The sequence below is a fragment of the Larus michahellis genome, chromosome 3 (genome assembly GCF_964199755.1).
Source record: "Larus michahellis chromosome 3, bLarMic1.1, whole genome shotgun sequence".
In the NCBI taxonomy this organism is placed as follows: Eukaryota; Metazoa; Chordata; class Aves; order Charadriiformes; family Laridae; genus Larus; species Larus michahellis.
The window spans coordinates 29,948,034-29,971,174 of record NC_133898.1 but is presented as its reverse complement, the minus strand read 5'-3'; the positions used below and the strand labels follow the sequence as shown (position 1 = coordinate 29,971,174).

At 42.6% G+C, this 23,141-nt stretch overlaps 2 protein-coding genes and 1 long non-coding RNA gene across 9 annotated transcripts in view; 1 reads left to right on the top strand and 2 right to left on the bottom strand.

Annotated features, from left to right (window-relative positions):
- The window catches only part of PACC1 (proton activated chloride channel 1), a 29,869-nt gene extending 26,653 nt beyond the window's left edge, over positions 1-3,216 (bottom strand). For 3 of the 7 annotated variants that reach the window (XR_012586076.1, XR_012586074.1, XR_012586075.1), the window contains exon 1: positions 3,038-3,215. Coding sequence is in view for 2 of the 7 variants with exons in the window: in XM_074579486.1 (XP_074435587.1) it covers positions 3,038-3,073 (36 nt within the window). In the remaining 5 variants the exon portion in view is untranslated. Of the gene's footprint in view, positions 1-3,037 lie in introns of all 7 variants that reach the window. The other 4 variants (XM_074579486.1, XM_074579483.1, XM_074579484.1 and 1 more) reach the window with 4 other exon arrangements.
- Positions 3,217-5,697: 2,481 nt separating this feature from the next.
- NENF (neudesin neurotrophic factor) lies at positions 5,698-9,988 on the top strand. Its single transcript, XM_074579481.1, has 4 exons — positions 5,698-5,966; positions 7,184-7,244; positions 8,439-8,542; positions 9,189-9,988. The coding sequence occupies exons 1-4, from the start codon at positions 5,817-5,819 to the stop codon at positions 9,363-9,365; spliced, it is 492 nt and encodes a 163-aa protein (XP_074435582.1). The 5' UTR covers positions 5,698-5,816; the 3' UTR covers positions 9,366-9,988.
- Positions 9,989-17,861: 7,873 nt separating this feature from the next.
- LOC141740582 (uncharacterized) lies at positions 17,862-21,536 on the bottom strand. The gene is made up of 3 exons (XR_012586073.1): positions 21,224-21,536; positions 20,379-20,426; positions 17,862-18,284 (listed from the first exon to the last, which is right to left on the bottom strand). It is a non-coding gene; the product is annotated as an uncharacterized LOC141740582 (long non-coding RNA).
- Positions 21,537-23,141: the final 1,605 nt, after the last annotated feature.

Below are 23,141 nucleotides of genomic sequence, written 5' to 3'. Positions count from 1 at the left end.
CCTCTATGTTTTCCAAATTTTCTTTGTGGTAGGGACTGACGTACAAACTACAGCAAGGCAAAGCAGGGCATAAGCTTGCAGCGCATCATGTGTCACACAGTAACTGTCCAAGCTAAATGCTCAGTATCACCTACCTAATTAGGTAAGGAAGACTAGCTTTGTTCCTGTTTCAAGGAAAATGGGGCACAGTTAATGCAGCAGCCATACTGAATGCTATTAAACTTTACATCCCCAACTTACTCAACAGTAACCTGCGTGTATTCATAAGGAAGTGCTTTTATTTCACCCAACTTTAATTTAGTATTGAAATCATCATTATACCACTAACAGATCATCATTTGCACTTATTAGGAAAGAGTCCACTCATTTTACGTCTTCGAAGTCTGACGTAAAGTCTCCATCACCTCCTGCTGTATTTCTGTATTCATTTCAGAAAGCAAGTTGAAAGCAGTTACCAAGTTGTTTTTAAGTGCTTTGCACATAAATAAAGCATGATTTCCCATGGTGTGAGGTGTGAAGTGAACAGGTTACTAATAGGCTAAACTCAGCTCATTTGCAGGAGACTTACCAGGCTCCAACTGAAGACAATATTTTTTTTCAAATATCTTAATAAAATAAGGGAAAATTAAAACTCTGCTCCTTTTTTGTAGAAACACACCAGTTTTATTTCTTTACCTGATCCAAAATAAGCTATTCTGACGTAAGAAGAATATTCACTGAACCTCTTGTGGTGATTAAAAAAGAAAAACAGCTAAGATGATACTTATGCCACAGCTGATCCAAAAAGTTTAACCTAAGTTACAAAGTCACTGCAGTTTCTCAGTTGACTCCCACACCACCCTGATTCAGCCGCAGTTCCCCACACACAGGCACCTCATCAACTGAGGTTATACAGAGAGTAAGTAAATTCTATTCCTGATAGCAAGGAGATCCCAACACAAGTTTAAACAAGAACACAATATGCAACATTTCTTACCATAGAATCATAGAATGGTTCGGGTTGGAAGGGACCTTAAAGATCATCTAGTTCCAACCCCCCGGCCATGGGCAGGGACACCTCCCACTAGACCAGGCTGCTCAAAGCCCCATCCAGCCTGGCCTTGAACACTTCCAGGGATGGGGCATCCACAGCTTCTCTGGGCAGCCTGTTCCAGACCACCGAGAGCCTATCTCTGTTTATGGCTCAGACACCACATTCTGAGCGTACAGCACTCAGCACACTGACTCTGCAAGGCACAGCAGCATAGACCTACAAACCCAGTAATTCACAGACATATTGAGCTACAGTCTCCTAACAACTGGGAAGCCAGCAGAGTATTACTGCATGACAGCTGATTCGAGTTTCTTCATACTTGACAGAATCCCCAAATCAAGGCAAATGACAGCAGTGAACCTGGCACACGCCAACCACATTCACCCTCACAGGACAGCTCTTCCTACATCTTATTTTTGATAATGAGGCAAGGCACGGTGCTAATGCAGAAGGAACATAAACTTGCAGGGCAGTTAAGCTTGCAATAGGACGCAGAGATAGGATAAGATGTCAAGAGCAGGAAGGGCATGAGACAGACCTTTGTTCTGCATTCCTCTGTTCTGCACGTACAGCTAAGTGAGAAACAACTGCAGGAGCCTGTCCGTGACCCAGCAGTTCCTTTTCAGTCCTGCACACAGAAAAGCACTGGGACAAACAGAAGCTCAGAAGAGGCAATTCAAAACATTTGAGCATCCTTGCTAGGAGCAGGAGCATCACAAACTGCCCCAGGTGCCAGAGAAGTGATGGAAACAGAGCCGCTGCACTTACACATCATCTAGACTTGTGCCCCAGAGTTTGGGACAATCCCAAGCATACGGAGCAATGTCAATGGTGGCTGATACACAAGGCAGAAACACAACATAGGCGGAAACACAACATGCATAGTCCAGTCAATGCAACTTCAAGCATCAATGTGACTTTATTAACTCTTTCAAGTACCTCTCCTACACACAAGCCCTTACACGAGTTAAGTTCATCCTGATAATCACAGGATAAAGCCTTCCTACTGGATAAAACCTTCTTAAATAAAAGGAGAACTTGTCCATACAGGCCTTTTGCAGGTCCACTGATTCATCACCTTCCAATGCGTTTTAGCCTGGCACAAAAACGAGAAGCTGAAACTAAACAGACAGTACTAAACTAAATTAGAATGTATTAAAACAGAGCCCCAAACTACCCATCACATGCAGAGGAAGGCAAACATCTGCATTCCCTTTGCCTGCAAGTTGCAAACAAAAGTGACCTACTGCAAGTCTCTGCCGCTGATGAATTTGGCACAAATAGCTTCTATCTCTAGTGTGCAAGACAGGAGCGAGCAAGGAATTCCGGTTGCTAGAGTCTGTACATTGATATGCAAACTAGGCGCTGACTCGGGCTCTTGGCAGGACGATAATGGGGCCTTCAGTTTCATACGTGAGAGCTCTGGGACCAAAGTCGCTTCTCACGCCCGACAGACCATCTCCTTGTTAGGAAATCCCCAGTTACGGAGCTCACCGGCCAGCTCTACCTAGCTCGTACACTTAAGAAGTACTGCTGCCGATTATTTTAACCATCTTTAAAGCTAAACCAAGATATTAAGCGCGCCCAAAACGCCTGTTTCTTTCTGGCGAGTGAGGTGCAACCTGACATCCCGCTAAGGAGGAAGGAGGGCTGGGGCAGCACCAGCCAGGTGAAGGCACACAGCCTCACGGCGAGACCCACCCGGCTCAGCCGCCCTCGAGCAGAGGCAGACGGGCCAGAAAGGGCAAGCGATACTGCGGAGGGCTCCCTACAGCCGGCGACCGGCTTCGCCAGGGCTCCTGGCCCCCGGCAGCGACGCGGCCAGCCCCGCCGAGCCGCAGAGCCAGAGACCGGGGCCGAACTGAGCTCACGGCGACAGCGTAGAGTGTAACCGCTTGGCGAGCGGCAAGCCCCGGGTCGGGCATGGCCGCCCGGGGGCTGCCCCGGCCCCTCCCGGCAAGCTGGGGCCCGCCGCCCACTAGCCCTGCCCCGGTGCCCCCGTACCTCCTGGTAGGATGCGGAGACCTCTGGTCTTAGCATGGCATCGGCGTCGGGGAGCGGGGGCCGGGAGGCAGCCCAGCCGTACCGCACGGGTCGGCGACACCGCGACCCAGCCGAGCCGCCCTGCCCGGGCAGGGCCACGCAGGCGCCGGGACCCCCCACCCGCCCGCCGGCTCCTTCCCGCCCCGCCGCCGCGGCCTCGCCACAGCGGCGCGGGGGCTGCTGGGAGGCGTAGTCCGGCGCGAGCCGCTGTAACGGCCGCCGGGCGGCCGTTGGGGCAAGGGCTGTGGGGAAGGGGCCGGGTGGCGGAGCTCGGGCCTCGCCTCAGCGACGGGCAGCCAGGGGGCCCTCGCCCCCGTTGGTACACGGCTCGTAACGCCATGGAGGAGCCGGGTCTTGTTTTAGCTTCCAGAGCTCACTTCGCAGGTTCTGCGCAGCTCCCTTGCTCTAGGCAGCATGAAGCCGTCCAGCGCCACGGTCGCTGCATGCATAAAGCGGGTTTTTCATAAGGTTTACGGGAACGTTTCACTCTACTGGAAACACAAAAGTGTGCTGTGTATGGCAGTGTAATGACAGTGTTTTCCACACCACACACTTCACAACACAAACTCTCCTATGCGAGACTGAACTAGATTGGAAAAGCAATATAAAACAATTTTGCCAGCTCTCCCCAAGATGCACACGGTATTACTTTTTTTTTTTTTTTATTATTTTTATATTTTGCTGCTCAAGGCTGCTAGCAGAACATCAAAACAACAGGCTCGCCTGGCAACCAGACAAAACTTCTGCAGGGCTCCTACGAAGACCCACCCACGCTGTGCCGGCAGCAATGGGGCGCTCCGGGAAGATAAAAGCCAAAGCCACGTAAGAGCTGACTCACGAGCCACCCATCCACAAATACCTACACAGCTATTTTTCTTCCCCTGCATGGAAGTAATTGTTAATGTTTCATCATCAAGAAAAAGCATGCCCAACATTTCTTTGCATTGAGATGCAACGCTGTAGTGGAAGTCTCCGCTCAGGAGATCATTTTCCTATGCCTGAGACCCACATCTAGCAAATTAATAACCAAGGTCTGAAGTCCTTTGACAACAATCCTAATATATAGCTTCTCCTTTCAGAAAGAGAACATTTTAAGTCTTGTTATTAATTTTTCACGTGTCTGTTGTTCAAAGGCAGGCTCTAACTCGCCCCCAAATCAGTAACACTTCTGACAGATGTTGGCTAGGATTCAGCATGTGCAGCCCTCCCCTGGGAAGATGCTAATAACTAATTATTTCAGAATAAAAGGTAAATCTATAATGTGATTGAACCAAACTGACAAAGTAGACTTTTGCCTATTTCCCGGCAGCATGGGACTCTGCGGCAAGCCGTGCGGGGGATATCTGCAGGCAAATGCCAGAGCTCTCTCACACATAGCAGGAGCATTCAGGAGCTGTTTTGTCCAAAGCCCTACTAAAGGTCTCTTTTCTGCTTGACATTCCATATCTGTCTTGTGGCATGTGGAGTCAGCAAGTGGACATGACCGACAGCTGGGACAGGAAGCCCATTCTGAAGCCCAGCTATTGTTTAGGCCATGTAGGCAAACTTCACTGCTTAAGGAGAATCTCAGTACCAACCTTGTGATCCCTCGCCCCAACAGGACCAATGCTCAGCTTGCACAGCAGATAGCAGCCTGTGGCAGTCAGCTCCCAGGTGGCCACCAGGATGCACCAGGCTTGCACCAGGATGGGGAAGTGGCTCATGGGTTGTCACGTCCATACTGTGGTGACACGCCCTCACTCCCCTGTGCGCCTCATCCATGCTTTTGTCATCCAGAAGAGAACTATGGAGAAGTTGCTTTGGATTAGCTACTTCAGCGCTGCCTTTGGACAGCCTATGGAAAAGGGTGTTACCTCAGGCAACATGGAACAGGTGTCCTCAGAGGTGGGCATGCGGAATTTATGCAAGAAAAGTTTATAAACAATCCTTAAAACAAAGATCAAAACCATTTCCATCTCCTATTTACTGTTCAGATCCTTCTCGGAATGGTTCAGCTTTCATAGGACACTGTACAAGGAGTGGAGATACCAAACAGGGATTTGAATTGCAGCGTGGTAGTCGGGAAGACCGGGCGCTGCAGCATCAAACATCCAGGCTTTAAATCCTTCAAGCCCTCACTTGCCAGTACTACAGCGAGGGATGTGATCTATGTATCTAAATTGTAGCAAGTTTCTAATTTTCTTAATTCTTTATAGAATCACAAACATCAAACTGTTTATTCTTCTGCCAGCCCAGAATGTTTTCCCATGCTATATTTATAGCACGGGGAAATCACATAATTTGAACATTTCCTATTTATTCTCTCCTTCCTATAGGCTAACAATGTCAGTTTATTATTTTTAAGTCAGAAAGACGAAGCCTACGTGTGCTGATTTTCCGAATAAACATTTAAAACAGCAAGCAGAGAAACTCCAGAAGGTGGGGAAAAAAAAAAAAAAAGGAAAAGGAGGAATCTTTTATCGGCAGCTGTAAGCCGATCCCCCCAGCTGCAGCCCTGACCCTCTCACAGCTCCCCCCCGGAGCAGCGCCGGGCATGGGCAGTTATTTAACCTCAGTGCCTTAAACTCTTCCCACCGACTTCCATTTAACCAGCCCACCGAAGCGCCGGGTGACGAACTTGCTCCCCGCCGTCAGCCCCGCTACCCGAGGTCGAGCGGGGCCTGGGGCCTGGAGGCGGGGCCGGGCCGGGCCGGGCCGGGGCGGCCGTCTGTCCCGTCCCGTCCCCCCTCCCCTCAGCGGCATGGCGGGCGGCGCGGCGCGGCTGCTGTTGGCCGCCCTGCTGGGCGCCTTGCCGGCCGCGGCCGAGCGGGAGCTGCGCTTCAGGCCGCCGGCCGAGGCCCCCGTCCGGCTCTTCACCGAGCCCGAGCTGGCCAGATACGACGGGCAACAGGTAGGGGCGGGCGGGAGGCAGAGCCGCGTCGGGGCCCCCGAGCCTCCCCGGCCGGGTCTGTACAGCCGCCGGGCCCGGGCCGGTACACCAGGGCCCGTGGGGCGTCCGGGCGCCGCACCGCACAGCCCCCGGCGGTGCCTCCTTCCCTGCTGCTCGGTGCCCTGAAACCACGTTAGAACTTGGGTTTCTCCTGCTGTGCTGCTGTGCTATTCCCTCTCTCCCAGTAAATACGGGATAACTTGCTTTTTAGGCGTTCGCCAGAAGTTTGCTGGCGTTGTTGTGTTGCTAGCCTGATATTCATTTGTCCTGCTGGCAGCTGCTGCTTTTGGTCTTTTGAGGTTGCGTACAATTAGATGGCATGTTCTGATTTTATTCGTTGCCTGCTTGACAAGGCACTCATGCCAGTGAATTTCAGATTAACATAAATTGGAGCCAAAGTAGTTTGCTCTGAATAATTAATTAAACCATGTATTTAGACCCTCTTTTTCCCCTACAAGATTATAGAAATAACAAACCAATTTCAACTTAACATTTTTTAGCTTTCTGTGATGCAGAAATCTCAGCAGAAGATCATATTCAAAACAATAAGGTCCTATACTGATAAACATCTGTCTTCTCTTTTGAAAAACTTGCTGGCTGACCTTCCCAGGGTCTTCTCTAGGCACTTCCAAGAAACTAACCCGCATCTGACTAAAAATACATCTTGTGGATGAAAGACAAAGCAGAAGCACTGCCTTATTAAGTAAAACAGATGTCAGCAGATCAGATTTGTCTGTGTTTATGTATTTATCTGTTGTTGTCTTAATCAAATAAAGAATGCTGTTGGCCAAACACCCTTTTATCTTGGGCAATATCCATCTGCATTAGGAATGGAAAGACGCAGTTGATCATCTTCTAGCAGACAAGCATGCAGATGAGAGGTGACTTGCAAGAGGGACGTCTTCTGTGATTGTGATGTTTATGTTAAAAAGATTCTCTCATTCTATATGCTTAAATTCTAAAAAAAAATAATCAGGGACAGTTCAAAGCACAAGCAAGAACTTTCAAGAGAGATAATGTGTATGCTAGTATACACACACAAACAAGAGAAAACATATAACAGATAATAATTTAATTCTCTTCTTTGTGTCCTGAGTGCTTATGAATTTCATAGCTAAAACTAATTGCCTTTTGCCTGCGCTTAAGTGTTGAGGATATATTGATGGCTTTCTTTCCAGGAAGGACAGCCCATTTACCTGGCGGTGAAGGGAGTAGTATTTGATGTCACTTCTGGAAAAGGTGAGTTTGCTTCTCCTCTGCCATCTGCTTTGTTCTCATGCTATTATTCGGTCATTTATTTTTAAATACTCCCAATGTATTAGAAGCCTGCAGTTCAATTGCAACAGAAAGAATATACTTTTTTTCTTTTTTTAAAAAAATCGATTTTCCTCCTCTGACACCTCCCCCACTCAGGTTTTGTCTAGAACTTACACTGGTTTGAGATTACAGTACACGTAGACAGACAAACCAGTGTAGTCCAGTTAGCTTGGGTGCTGACAAGAAATGCAGAAGATACCTGCCCAGACCCCTGAGTCCTCACCAGATGTGGGGTCAGGCCACACGCAAGCCGGCACTACAGCATTTTATTGTACTGGGTACATGAATTGACCACATCAAAGTGAACTTGGATGTCCTTGTATTGCACTACACAGAATCAGCATTGCTGCAGCTTCATCTTTTCCTTTTGTGCTGGTGTTTGCCTACCCGTGCTGTCCAGTGGCCTGGTCAAAACTCTTGGAAGAGTTGACTGTGATTTTGAAAGGAGAGTGGGGGGCTAAGTAATTTTTTTCTCCTTTAAAATTTTCTTTTTTAATGAGGTTTCTTGTCTCATCATTTACACCTAAACCTTTTATTTCTGTATTTGCTCTTTGTGCCTTCCCTAAGAACTACAGATGTTTTAATTTGAAGTCCTGCTACTTAATCCAGATTTCCTGTAAAATGTCTGAAGGTACCATGGGGGTCCTGGACACTTGCCGTAATGTCATCACAAGCAAACTAATGGCTTGTTGCTTTGTACTAAGCTTGTTAACGCAGCTTGTCTGGATGTACGCATTGGCTGATCTTCAAAACCTAAGTTAGACAAGGCTTGCCACTGCAAAGTCTGGAGTCTACAAACCTCTCATGAGAATGTAAAGCGCAGCTCCCTAAATAATAGGTATATTTTAAGACCGCAGTATAGGAGTTCAACGGTTGCATTTTGTAACCCCACCCTCTGTTGTCTTTTGTTTTGGTTTGGGTTTTTTTTTAAAGACAGGGTTATATTATAAAAAAGCAGGAAATGAAAAGTCAGTTTTGGAAAGAAGAGTCTTAGACTTGAGCTGTTTCTTTCAGTTCACTGACAAGTATAACAGGCTGGTGAAAAGTAGAGGCAGACTATACGCTGTACATTGTCAGATCATCGCTGGATTATCTTATTTTTTTTTAATCTGACAGAATTTTATGGAAAAGGAGCCCCATACAATGCTTTGGTTGGAAAAGACTCAACAAGAGGAGTTGCAAAGATGTCTCTGGATCCAGCAGATCTTACACATGATATAGTAAGAAAATAGACTGTTTAATTCTGTTTTGCAAAGTTATATTCTTTTGAAAGATGATGAATGATAATATTAAAATATTTGTGTTAATTTATGCGATTCACATCTGTCAAAATAAAATTAATTAATATTCTTTAAATACATAAAATGGATATGCATTTACTGCTCATGAAAGGTACAGTGTTAACAGCCTTAAAGAGGAAAGTTTTTAATCTGTGGAATAAATACAATTTACATAAGCATATAAAGGGGAAATTACCTGCTGTTTAAAAAGATGCTTCCAAAGAGAGTAAATCACTTTCTTTCCCAGTTGATTTAGTGTATCCTGTGTCACTGACATGGCGGTGGATGCTATCTCTGGCAGTGACTTGTTGCTTGTTTGAGGTGTGATTTACTTATGCAGGGAAAATGAAGGGAGATTAACCCTCGTTTGTTTGACCTGAATATATTAAAGTTTTGTCAGGACTGAATTTGAAAGAAAAGAATAAAATTACAGGCTATACTATCAACTTTGTTAATCATGCTCTGCAAAGTAAACCCAAAAGCTAACCCTAAGCTTTATAGCAATTAATAAAAAAGAAAAATGCATGTAAATATCTGTATTTTTATTTCTTTGAGACAGGACTTTTCATTTTCATATTTCATTTAGACAGGACTCACAGAAGAGGAACTGACGTCCCTGGATGATATCTTCAATAATGTTTATAAGGCCAAATATCCAATTGTTGGCTATACTTCTCGAAGAATTCTGAATGAGGATGGCAGCCCCAATCTAGACTTTAAACCTGAAGATCAGCCACATTTCAACATTAAAGATGAGTTTTGAGGAACTTTTTTGAACCTAGAGAATGCCTGGGGATAGAATATTGGATTGATTCTCTGTTTTCTGGAGTTCAGTACAAAAATTAGCTATCATAAGTAAGTTTTCTGTTTAGAAAATATCTATGTGTGTACACACATAGTTAACATAGCATTCTTCCTTCCAGGAAACAAGTAGATCTGTATTAGTGTCATACACTTGGGCTGTTTTCTCTGAATTACGGGAATTTTTTCATATGAAAGTTCTTTCTGCCTGGATTTCTTTGTTTACAAGTGTGTAATGTACAGTTACATTCCTTAGAAGAGATAAGGAAGTTTTTAATAGTTGAAACATGACTGGTCTTTTTGTAAATCCCAAGTTGTTTCCCACTCCTTGGAAAAGTGAGAATACGTTATCTGAATGAGTTTACATCAATTCTCTGTGCTTCAAGTGAGGGTAGGTTATCACATGTACAAACGGGTGTAATGGAGGCTTACATTTTAAAAAGCATTGTGGGATTTAATATTTGATAGGTTTGAGAATACTGGATGTAAAACCACTCAATCTCTTGAAATACAGTTACTGTGGAGTATTTATGCAAAGCCTACAGCTGTAAACCAAGAAAAATAAATCTTTTTTCCCCATGAGAACTACTGTGACATTTTAAGTAAGACTATTATTATGTTAGTTTTGAATAAATGACACTTTTAATTTTTTTAAATAATTATAAAAGATGTCATCTATATTAGATTATGATGATTTCCTTCTAGCTTCCTCCACTCTTTCTCTGACAAAACCCGGAAATGATAGCCCCCTGTTTACCACATACTCGTACAACACAAGTTTATTATAGTAGTTCAGTATCCTGCGGATATTGTTAGCATCTTTATATTGACAATTTCAGCTCTCACTTTTAATTTCTGTTATTTTTAATTTGTTCTTACTCTGACTTCATCATTCCTATTGCAAAGCAGCGTGCATTCGTATGTTCCTCTTGCTTTTAACCTAATATAAAACTGCAGATCCTGTAGGATCTGCTAGGAAAGCAGACCCCTTTTATCAGGTTTCTCTGGCAGTCTTTCAGCAACAAGAGGACCGTAAAAGCATGTGTGTCCTGGTTTGAGATAGAGCAGAACCAATTTTCTTTTCAGTAATTTTACTTTTCAGTTAAGTCTCTTCTAACTAAGTAAGTACGGTGTTTTTTTCAGACGGTGTCTGCTTTCAGAGTGATAAGGTCTGATGTTTATAGTTAATGCCAAGGAATGGTATGCAGAGAGGTGCTTGCTTACACTTACTGCTGTAACAGCCAAGGTTAACTAACTCTATTGTGTGCCCTGTTGGAGGGTTGGAAGCAGAAGAGCGTAGAGGGGTTGCATCTGCGGGGAGGAGAGGACAGGACAGGTGACCCAAAACTGACCAACAGGGTCCTCCATCCCATCTGCCCCATGCTCAGTATAAAAGCTGAGGGATCAAAGGGGTCAGTCTCTGCCTTTGATCCTGATCTGTGTGTTCCTGACTCCAGTTCCCGAACCCAGTTCCTGTCTGTCACCAAGTCCAGTCTGGGACTTTCCCAGTGCCTGCTGGTGACATTCTTGCCATCCTGGGTGCTCGATATTGGTTTTGTGTGTAAGGTATAAATTTCATTATTTTCTTATTAATATTATTATCTTTTCTTTTTATTATATTTAATTAAAGTAGTGGTAGTTTCTTTTTCAACCCTAAGTCTCTCACCCTTATTCTCTCTCTTCTCTTCTGAGAGGCGAGAGAGCTTAAAAGAGAGCATCTGTCATTTGTTTAGTGGTAAGCCCAGCCTAAACCATGACAGATTTATTAGTGCCCAACGTGAGGCAGGAGCAGGGCTCTGACAGATTGCCTGAATAGTTTGAATTCCAGCTTGCTCAGCTGAGAGAGTATCGGATTTTTTCCTCTGAGAGTCCTGAGGGGTTTGAAATTAAAACAGGCAGCTCACATCATGTTGTTCTCGAGCAAAATATTGTATCGTGTCTTTACAGAGTTTTGTTTAAAATTAGTTGATGCAATGCTGCTTAACCTGCTGTATGTGTTGTGCTATTATTCATTTGTGCATTGTGTTTATTTGTGGTGGTTTGGTTAGGAGTGCTGGGCAAAACATGCTATTTGGCTATGGTTTTTTACTGCAATTTATGCTGGAATAAACTGGGCCACGACTATACCTGCACACGTCGGGCGTCACCTAGTGGATTTTGTTACTGATTACACGTTTAATTTTACCTTGGGAAAGTTTACCTCTTCTTTTTATCCCAAGATGACACCACTAGAGCTTGGGGATTTTGGAAATGATTGTTATGTCCTCAAAAATCGTGATTTCATTACTGACTCTCCTGAATGTGTTTCAGGGGCTTTATATTATACTTTGGTGCAGGAGTAGGTGTTATAAGACATGCACTTGCTGCTGCTGAAATCCCACGAGCCACTCTGACACCAGTACTGACCAGTACTGCCACTACTCCAGCTCCAACAAGAAGTTCATTTTCTTCCCTTTCCCCTTATACCAAAGACCAGCTCAAGTCAGATGGCACGGGAGAGAATTCTTTTGACGAAGATCCAGGAGAGGGTCCTTCTAAAACAGGTAAAGGAAAGGGTTCTTCTAAAGTAGATCCAGGAGACAGTCCTTCTCAGGCAGTGTCAATGGATAGGGATGACTCGGGAACAGAAGTAATCATTCAGTCCTTCTCTGTGAAGGACTTGTGTAATCTGAGAAAGGACTTCAGCTGTTGTGAAGGTGAGACGCTTATCACCTGATTGCTCCAATGCTGCGATAATGGGGCCAATACCATAGACTCCGACAGTAAAAAAGCCAGGCAGCTGGGGAACCTGGCCAGAGATGGAGGCATCAACAAGGCACTTGGGAGAAAGCCACAAAGTCTCAGTCTCTGGAGGCAACTTTTGTCAGCCGTAAGGTGTAGGTATCCCTTGAAGGATGATATCAAATGCTGCCCCAGCAAATGGACCACCATGGAGAAAGGTATTAAGTACCTGAGAGAACTGGCTGTGTGAGAGGTAATTTATAGTGACTGGTGAGTGATTATAGACCTTGATGAAATGCCATGCCAATGACCTATGTCATGGAAGTTGGTGCAGAGTGCACCACCAACGTATTCCCATACATTGTCAACAATGATCTGGGGAGGATCTGATGCCGATAGCCACTTGATTTACAGTTGGTGTAGCAGAGTACAAGAGTATGAAGACAGTTTCTCTCGTCCCCTCACTGTTGCAGCCATGGAGAAAATAACTGAGAAAATGAGAAAATGACTGAGAAAGTGACTGAGAAAACTGAGAAATTATTTGAAAAACTGTCTGATAAACTGTCCAGGCTGGAGACAAGATTCCACACTTCCCCTGTATGGACCCGCATTGCAGCTGTTAGCAGAAGATGCCCTCCTACAAAACTGGCTCAAGAGAGAAGGTACATGCCACAAAGTGCCCTGTAGTCCACTCTCCACGAATACAGAGAGGATATGAGAAAGTAGGAAGGACAACCTACCTCAATCCTACAGACACGAATACGCGAGTTGCCATCCCCTGGTCTACAGTGAGCGGTTCTCTGGTCTGAATATGAACCCATTTGTGGACCACTACAGAAGTTGCGTGAACCCATCTGTTAATAGCAGGTACTATGCACAATATTAGAGAGGCCCTGCCTCCAGCCAGGTGGAGGAGAGGGACAACCGAGTGTATTGGACTGGGTGGATTCAATGGCCTGGCGCATTAGAACCACAAAAGTATAAAGCCCTGGTGGACACTGGTGCACAGTACACCCTAATGCCATCGAATCATTAAGGGGCAGAATCCATCACTATTTCTGGAGTGACGGGGGATTTCAAGAACTGTATTGGAGGCTGAAGTGAGCCTAACTGGGAATAAATGGGAGAAGCACCCCATTATGACTGTCCCAGATGCTCCATGCATCCTTGGCATAGACTGCTTCAGGAGAGGGTATTTTAAAGACTCAAAAGGGTATCGGTGGGCTTTTGATATAGCAGTTTGCTTGGTCTTTCAGAGGACTCTTTTGTTGTGGGACTGCTGAGGGTTAAAGAGCAGCAGGTGCCATTGCTATTACCACTGTGCATTGATGACAATATCGCACCAACCGAGACTCCCTGATTCCCATCCGTAACCTAATTCCTTGGCTAGAGAGCCAAGGAGTGATCAGCAAGACTCGTTCATGCTTTAACGGCCCTATACGGCCAGTGCGAAAGTCTGATGGAGACTGAGGATTAACAGTAGACTATCGTGGCCTGAATGAAGTCACACCACCACTGAGCACTGCTGTGCTGGACATGCTAGAACTCCAATATGAACTGGAGTCAAAGGCAGCCAAATGGTGTGCTACAACTGACATTGCTAACGCGTTTTTCTCTATTCCTTTGGCAGCAGAGCGCAGGCCACAGTTTGCTTTCACCTGGAGAGGTGTCCAGTACACCTGGAATCAACAGCCCCAGGGTGGAAACACAGCCCTATTATTTGCCATGGACTGATTCAGACTGCACTGGAGAAGGGTGGAGCTCCAGAACACCTAGAGTACATTCACAACATCATTGTATGAGGTAACGCAGCAGAAGAAGTTTTTAAGAAAGGTAAGAAAATAATCAAAATTCTTTTGAAAGCTAGTTTTTCTATAAAAAGAGGCAAAGCCAAGGGACCTGCAAGAGAGATCCAGTTCTTGGGAATTACATGGCAAGATGGGCATCACCAGATCCCAAAGGATGTGATTAACAAAATAATAGCTATGTCCCCACCTACTAACTAAAAGGAAACACAAGGTGCCTTAGGTGTTGTGGGTTTCTGGAGAATGCATATTCCAGGTTATAGTCAGATTGTGAGACCTCTCTATGAAGTGGCTCAAAAGAAGAATGATTTTATGTGCGGCCCTGAGCAACAACAAGCCTTTGAATAAATTGAGCAAGAGATTGCGCATGCAGTACCCCTTGGGCCAGACTGAACAGGACGGGACATTAAAAATGTGCTCTACACCGCAGCCAGGGACAATGGTCCTACCTGGAGCCTCTGGCAGAAAGCACCAGGAGAGATGTGAGGTTGACCTCTAGGATTTTGGAGTCAAGGATACAAAGGCTCCAAGGCCAACTATACTCCAACTGAAAAAGAAATATTGGCAGCATATGAAGAAGTTAGAGCCATTTTGGAAGTGGTTGGTACTGAAGCACAGCTCCTCTTGGTGCCCCGATTACCAGTACTGGGCTGGATGTTCAAGGGTGGAGTTCCTTCTACTCTCCATGCCACCGATGCTACATGGAGTAAATGGGTTGCATTAATCACACAGCAAGCTCAAATAGGAAACCCCAATCGTCCAGGAATCACAGAAGTGATCACATATTGGCCAGAAGTCAAAGACTTTGTAATGCCAGCAGAAGAGGTGGTGACATGTGCTGAAGAAGCTCTACCGTATAACGAACTCTCAGGTAATGAGAAGTGGTATGCTCTGTTCACTGATGGATCTTGTTGTATTGTAAGAAAAATTGAAGGTGAAAAGCTGCTGTATGGAGTCCTACATGATGGGTCGCAGAAGTGGCTGAATGAGAAGGTGAATCAAGTCAATTTGCAGAGGTGAAAGCCATTCAGCTGGCTTTAGACATTGCTGAATGAGAAAAATGGCCAGTACTGTTATCTCTATACCGATTCATGGATGGTGGCGAATGCTCTGTGGAGGTGGTTAAAGCAGTGGAAGCAGAGCAACTGTCAGCGCAGAGGTAAACCTATCTGGGCTGCTGAATTGTGGCAAGATACTGCTGACCAGCTAGGGAAACTAGTCATAAAGGTACATCATGTAAATGCCCACATACCCAAAAGTCAGGCCACTGAGGAACATCAAAACAATCAACACGTGGATCAGGCTGCTAAAATTTTCTAAATAGATTAGGACTGTAAACAGAAGGGTGAACTACTTTAGTGGGCCCATGACACTTCAGGTCATGATGAAGGTCACCTTTGCTGATCTCAAAGCAGATAATTCAGCTTCTATTTGTAATAAATTTCAGGTTCATTTCAATGAAGAAATGTTGCAACAGGAAATGGTGATATAAACCCCACTCTTGTAGTGTGAGATCCCTGTGAATCCAACCTGCCCTCACTCATGTCTGTGAGCAGAGGGAGATGCTCTAATCCTTCCTTTCTGTTCTTAAAGACAAGACTATCACAACTGAGTGCATTTTAGAATGCAAAATGTTTCCTTTTTGTTTTTATTTCAGTTTGGGAACTGAAGCACTCACATTTAATCACTTCCTAGGCTATTTCACTTGAGGTTCCCACTCAGCAGAACAGTGGTATGATAATAAGGCTTTAAGTGGGCATATATCCTTAACATGTTTTCATAGACTGCTTTTTAAAAATTAATTCAGAGTACCACAGTATTTCTTTCAGTGTTAATTTAATGACACTATTTTATATCTAAGGTTGTTACTTGTCAACAGCCTGAAATTTATTTTGCTTAAAAGCAAACTGTCTGTTATGGTTGTTTTGTTCAGTAAATTGCATTTCCCTGACCTCTGTATTATTCTAGTAAGGCAGGTGTCCTCACTGTATGTATACACTGCTCTCACAACAAGCAAATTGTATGCTATCCTTGTTTTTTCAGTCAGCTGCGCTTCCCTGACCTCTGTATTATTACAGTAAAACAGGTGCCCTCAGTATCTATAAATGGCACTCAAAATAAGCAAGCTATGTAAAGCCCTATTGTAGCCCACCTCTTACCCCACACCTCTTTTGGAGAGTGAAGAATTTCTTTTCAATTTGCTTGCTGCTTCCAAATAACATTGCACATGTCATTATTTTTGCTGTGCTGGTTCTAATCTGCATCTTTCTAACTTAACATGGGTGTTTGAATGGTCTGAGGTTTTAATGAATTGCTGTGCCAAGAATTGCCTTACTTTAGCTAGTTTACTCTTTGGAATTATATCTTTGGAATTATAGGAAATTTGGAATTAAGAATTATCAAATGAGTTCATCACTTAAAGGAAGCATAACCTGAGTTGCTGTTTCCCACCTAGTGCCTCACTTTGATCCTAATACATTTGACCAACTGTTGCGGCAGGATAGATTCTATCATCATCCATGCTTTAAGAAGGACTTCTCTGATTAACAACTAGAGCAACAGGACTAATAATAAAAGCAACCAAAAATTCAACTAAAGGGGTTATGAAATGCAGATGAAAGTATGTTTTGTTTTTGCAGTTGTAGAGATTGCAGTTAAGTGAAATCATACTAAGAACATGTAAGGTGGGTTAGAAGCTGTTTGTCACAGTTATTAGTTATTGCATCCAAATCTGAACAAGACCACTTGCCAGAGTGCAGGTACTCCGAATCCTGCAGATTGAGCGTCTGAGATTTCTCCAAAAATTTGGGATTAGACATAAACCAAAGTTATTTCTTTCCTAACTGTAATGTGTATATGGACACCATTCTTTTTGTGTTCCTTTCTCAAAATATGAGCATTTCATTAATTTAAGTGAATTAGTTTGTGTATTAATTTTCTTATGCAGAAAAGGTCTTATGTTTCTTTGAAAACTGTAGCCATGTTCTTTGTGGTCTGATGATATTGGCTGCGAATTCGTAACAACATAGGAATCAGTGTATCAGTGCAGGATCATGTTTTAGACTGCACTTTTAGACCTGCCAGACTTCCACATTTCAGTAAAAATTAAAAGAGGATGCTTATCTGTTTAAGTACAGTGCTTTGGAATAGGAGAAGCCTCAACACAGTTGTAAATCACCTCCCTTAACTTTTGTTTCAAAACCACCATCAGGCTACACACTCAACAAATGATAGTTTGGAAAGGCATTTATTTACTGCAGTTTTTCCCTTGCAAGACTCCCAAGAACACATAGAACTCACTTGACGGTGCAGGAGAGAAGACAAGAAAAAAAAAAACGGTTTAGCTGATTTTTACAAATGTATTCTGTCTCTTTTATAGATAAATATACTTATCTGAAATATGTTCAATGTAATTTGCATCTGCAAGATGCAAAGAGAGAAAACGGAAGAGATGTGAAAAGTTTCACATAGGAAGTCCAACACTAATTTTCCAGCTGATCTAGTTAAACCAAGAGGAAAACATTTCAAAAAAACTTCTGACTACTACTGTGAGTGAAAAAGCTGCCATTCAGTGGGATTCAGCTGCACATCAGTAAGATGTGCTAAGTAGCTCTGATTAGTATTTGCGTATTTTCAGATGAACACTGGATATTCTCAGGGATATCTTGAAATCCCCAGAACTGACGTAAGCGATGACAATCATAGACTTTGTTATCCATCATCCATTTATTCTTTTGCTTAATATTTTTCTGTCCATACAGGAAACGCTTTGGTTAAAACAAATGAAAAAAAAAAAACCTTAACTTTTAGATTTGTAATAATTACTTCGCTCAGAGCCCTACGTGTGAATGCTGATTGAGATAGTTATAATATAGAATGTGTCTGACTGATTTGACAGAAAAATCAGTGCCATATCAAAAGGTGGGTTTTTTTCCCCACTCTCTTCAATCAGTCTCAAACAACTAAGGGTATGATAGGTGGGCATCATTGCTAGAAGTACTCTAATAGCATAGGCATGATTTTCATCTTGGCATGACCAAAAAAAAACCCTAACCCAGAAAACTGAATAGGTGGGAAATGAGAATGTGTCTTAGTGTGGTACTGGGACAATTTATACTGGTAAGATAGATACAGCAGAGCAGTACATGCAGGTCTGATAACAGACAGCGTGCTTCCTATTTTTGCCTCTGTCAAATATTGTCAATGATAACAATGTAAACTTGTACCCTTACCCATCTGTTGGTCTTTACATAGCACTTTCTGTTTTGGCTTTTTTCTTCCTGTTCAGTAGAAGGTGAGAGTCCAAATTTATTTGTTTACAAAACTTATGCTTAGATCTTCTTGGCTGGGGTTATCTGTTGACAAGAAATCCAAAATAACAGATAGAAACTGAGATTAACGTTCTGTGAAAAATAGAGCTTGTGCACCTGGATGAACTGCAGAGACACAGGAATTATTCTTGAATAAACAATTCCTGTTTCCCCAGGGTTATTTGTAGCTGTTGCAATCAGAAATTCTGCACTGTTAATGAATGTTCAGATTACCACGTTAATCACAGAATCATAGGATGGTTCAGGTTGTAAGGGGCCTTGAAGATCACATAGTTCCAACCCCCCTGCCATGGGCAGGGACAGTTCTGCAGCGTTCTGCAGTTCTTCTTGACATGAGACATTATTTTTCTGAGAAGTTAAAAGTTTAGAAGAACCTGAGTGCAAAGCCATCCAAGAAAAATCAAAATATGACATAATTTTCCCTCAACTTAAAGAAACCTCTCTGAAAAAGGAAAAGAAATCGATGTCCCAATGTCCATATTTTACCTTCCAGATTTTGCTGAAAGTTTTCTCATATTGTGCAAAGGCAGCAGATAAAGCAGAGACTTGGATCTAACCCTTGCATTGTGAAAATTTGAGACCACTTCTTGGCATATCTACTTGGGCTTTAGAGATTACAACACCACATATAATAGGCTGATGACCACGAGTCAAACACATGAACTGAATCCAAACAGACCTAAACTTGTAGCGGTGTTTGAATGTAAAGCTGAACTTAAAGCCTTGCACTCTTCTTTTGTAGACAACAGGGTAAATACTTCCTTTCTCTGAATGGTCGTCTTTGAGTTTAGCAAGTCTTGGAGTGGAAGAAAACAGGCTGCTAAAAGATTCTGAAGCAGAAGCTTATCAGTGGAATATAACAATCCACGGCAGAGAGAAGGAAGGTGAGTGAAGTTCTACTTACGGGCAGCAGCAGGAGATTATAAATAACTCGCAGGCAGTACAGTTTCAGAAGAGGTGAAACTTGCTGATGCACTCCGAGAAAAGGTTGAACTTGAGAACGGAAAAGTGTGACATCCTCCTTGGATACAGTTCTGGGAAAATCAGCATGAATTAAACAGTTCACGACTGTTGGTTCCTTGCTTGACATCCTCAGTCTCATTTTCCAAAAATACCGATGCCTTTTGCTTTGATACCTTGCAGGTGCCTGGATTCATAGAAAATTACACTGCTGCTATTCAGTCCATAGCAATGGACTGAAAATTTAGCAATTTTTCTCATTTTGTCTTTAAACAATGCCCACTCTAGTTCACGAGAGAAGGCTGGAGGTTTGCTGCTGAAGAGGTGACCTGGGACACAGAGATGAAGGTGCAGTTCTCAGCTTAACTACAATTTTGCAATCCTTAATGCTAGGTTTCCCGGCTGGTAAATGAGCTGATGCTTCCCTTGAATTTCCTTTGTCTTTCATCCCTATTGGGACTTCCAGGCATTTGAAGAAGGTAATGTTGGTTGGACTTTTGGGCTGGTGGAACCCTAAGGTGGCTGTAATACCAAGAATGCTACTTTCTGAAGCTCTAGCTTTTTCTCTCTCCAAAGACGTATCACTTTGTGGTGCTTCATCTTTCAGCTGAAGTGAATATATTTTACCCATGTTCATCCACATCTGTCATCACTTGGAATTTGCCTATATGTACATTGGTCATTTGTTTGTTGAAATACTGACAGAAACTGATAGAATACTGATGACGCCAACAGTATTTCTGGCTCAGCCACTTAAAGACATTGTATAAAAGGTGTTTTACAACATTGTCAAGAGTTTTAATGATACATTCAAAATGTGCAAAGTGAAGGTCCAGCTGGAAGCTAGAGGTAAACTTTTCATCCACTAGGCTTAGCTAGTTTATGATAAAATAGACTAGATGTTTCAAATAAGAAGGAAGTGGGCCTCTAATCCCAAAACAACTGGTTTGTAGCCTTTGCAGACTAAGACACATTAACCTGAACTTCCCTAAGTATGTAAAACAGCTTTTCAGCTTGAAAAAAAGTAAAGTCTTAGGCAAGATTTTATCTGAATAATTATGTTAGCTGTATCTGCTTCACAAAGTAATATATATTTATGGAAACTTTAATACATAGGGAAATAGTTACAAACTATTACTTCAAAATACTGTAGCTCACCTTATTGCAAGCCCTTTCAGAGAGTATGCGTGTAAATTCCTCATGGTGCTGTGAAAACACAAATATAAGCTAGTCTAAGTCTTTTAAATGTATCTGGTTTATGTTACTCTTAAAAAAAATCACTCCCATTCCACTAGACTGTTTGATTTAACAACAACAGAAATAAATCAGGGGATTTTCTGATACTAGCTGAAAAACTGTCTCACTGAATGTGCTTTCTTCACAGCTGGGAACCTGCTGGCCACTTCTGTTTCTGATTGCACACACTGTTCATAGTCACGTAATATCACTGAAATAACCGCATCAATTATTTACATAAATAGTTCTAAAATTCTACTTTTAAAAATATTTTTTGTTCTTAACGCCATTGAACTGAAAACAAAGACAGCTAGCACCATATGACTAGAGAGGTCTCCGTGAGCCACTGGAAAGCATTTCTTGATTTACAGACAGGGTTTGTAAAGCCAAATGAATTCTGCAGAAGGTTTATATAAAAGCATTACTTCCCATAACTTCCTCTAACTAGACTGTCCTTTCATTTATATCTTTTTCCATCAACTCATTTAGATTGACTCATCGCACCTAAAATTAGTTTAGATTTACTTTATCTTTTTATACTCGGGAATACCACCACAAAATGGTTCATGCCTACATGCAGTTATCCGAGAAAACCTCCTGTGTTATTTCAGCTCATTCCTTTTGGTGTCTGAAAAATCACTGAACCACATGTTAAGTTGGTATAAATTTACATAGCCATAAAAGTCAAGGAAGTCGTGAGCAAGAATCTGATCCTAACTTATAAAGTGTAACAAAGATTACCATGTAGGCCATAGAGAGCGTCTCACCTTTAGATATCCTTTTAGAAACACAGCATGGCTGCAGTGCTGTTAATGGAATCATCCCAGATCTGTGTTGGTGTTACTTCAAATAAATCCAAGCTTCTTGAATTTTAATTTTTTCCATGTAGCAGGAGTTAGCTTACACCACTGGAGCTGAAGGAGGAACTCTACAAATAGCAAGCTCTTACCCTATCTGGGACAAATCACAAGAAAATAATAAAAGAAACCCAACTGTAGTTCATTATTCTGTGCCCTGAAATGTGGTCTTTTTAGAAAGGAAATAAAATGAAAAAAGGGATTAGAGTAACTTCAGCAGCAGAAGTGGGACTATAGCTGCAGACCACAGAGCTGGTATGAACTTTAACAGTAAGGCTTACCCCTCATACACATTTTTAGTGAGTACACAGCTCAAAAATATTCTGAAACACTTAACACAAGGGAGAACAGCACACATAATTTACCTGTTATTTATCTACTTCAGAAAACAGATTTCTGCTTCAAGCTATAAATCATTAAGGCCTCTAACTTTCAAACAATGCATCACAAATTGGCTTTCCGGCTTATAAAAATCATCCTAATATGCCTCAGCACTGTTTTCTTTCAAGAAAGTCTACAGAGAGCCAGCTGTCTGAGCTGGTTTTGTTGCTATGTAAGATTTGTCCGTAAGTGTCTCTCTGGGAGTTTTGTTTTGGTTCTATCATTTAATATTCATGACAATCATCATTAAACCTGCCAGCTGAGCCGTCTTAGCATCCTGCCTCCAGACAAAGTCAAAAGTTTATTCCTAGCCCACACAGCTCCTGGAAGCCTACATTTCCACATTACAGGCTATTTCGGCTTGGAATGCTTATGTTTAAACTAACAGGAAGAATAAAAAAAAACCAACCACCAAAACATAACAACTGCTAGGGAAAAGATAAAGCAAGAACAAGAGGGTGTTGAGTACTCCTAGTTAGCAATGACATGGTTAAGCAATTAAATTAATTTGATCATTCCAGCCCATACACCAAGGCTTTGGGAAAGCTGACAATTCAAATGTGTCCATTAATAATAAAATGTGATGGGGCAAAAGGAGAGGGGGAAAATCCTTACTTTTAAGCTGCACAGAGTAAACTGTGCCACCTTAAAATTACTCATAACCCACTGCATATCTGTCAAAATAATATATAAATATTGGGAGTAGTAAATAATTTCAATGTCACCAAGAAGAAATATATTCACGCTAAAAGCAAATTCTGTAATTACATTATGATTTTAATGTACATATTTTTTCATCAAGAATGTCAGAATAATTAAATGATGATTAACATTCTAGACAATTCAATTACACAACACCCCGAGAAATCCAAAGGATGCTAAGTTTCAGCTTCCCCAGTCAGACAGAGAAGGGAGTGATCAGTGGAAGAAGGAGAATAAGAGTAGAGAAGGACCCCCAAAATTAAGCGAGAGAGGGGTAATAGAAATTTTGATGCTGACAGCCACAGCAAGAGTAAGAGAAAACAGAGCCAGCCTAACTGCATGGTTGGTTCCTGCCTCATAATTTCAGACTAGCATAGTGGGGAAAGAAGATAACGCGCATTTTAAAGAGAGAACTGTTGGGGATTAAGGTGTGGTTTGTTTTTTTTTTATATTGTACCTAGTGATTAGAAGAAATATATGTTGAATTCTGTTTCTCCCTCTATGTTTATAGGTTGGTTTTCGTTCAACTGCAGTTGAACAGAGGGAAAGAGGGAGAGGCTTACGTGTTGCCTGAAGGAGAAAAAATGTTTTTCCTTATTGTACACCACACCCTGCAACGGAGCATCAGGGATGGATTTGTCAAAAAACAGCAGTCGAGGGAATTAAGAGCTCACTCCTAAGTCAAGACTACGACATCTCATCATCTTTTCTAAGAAGGCATATATTTTCTGCAGGGAACCAGACT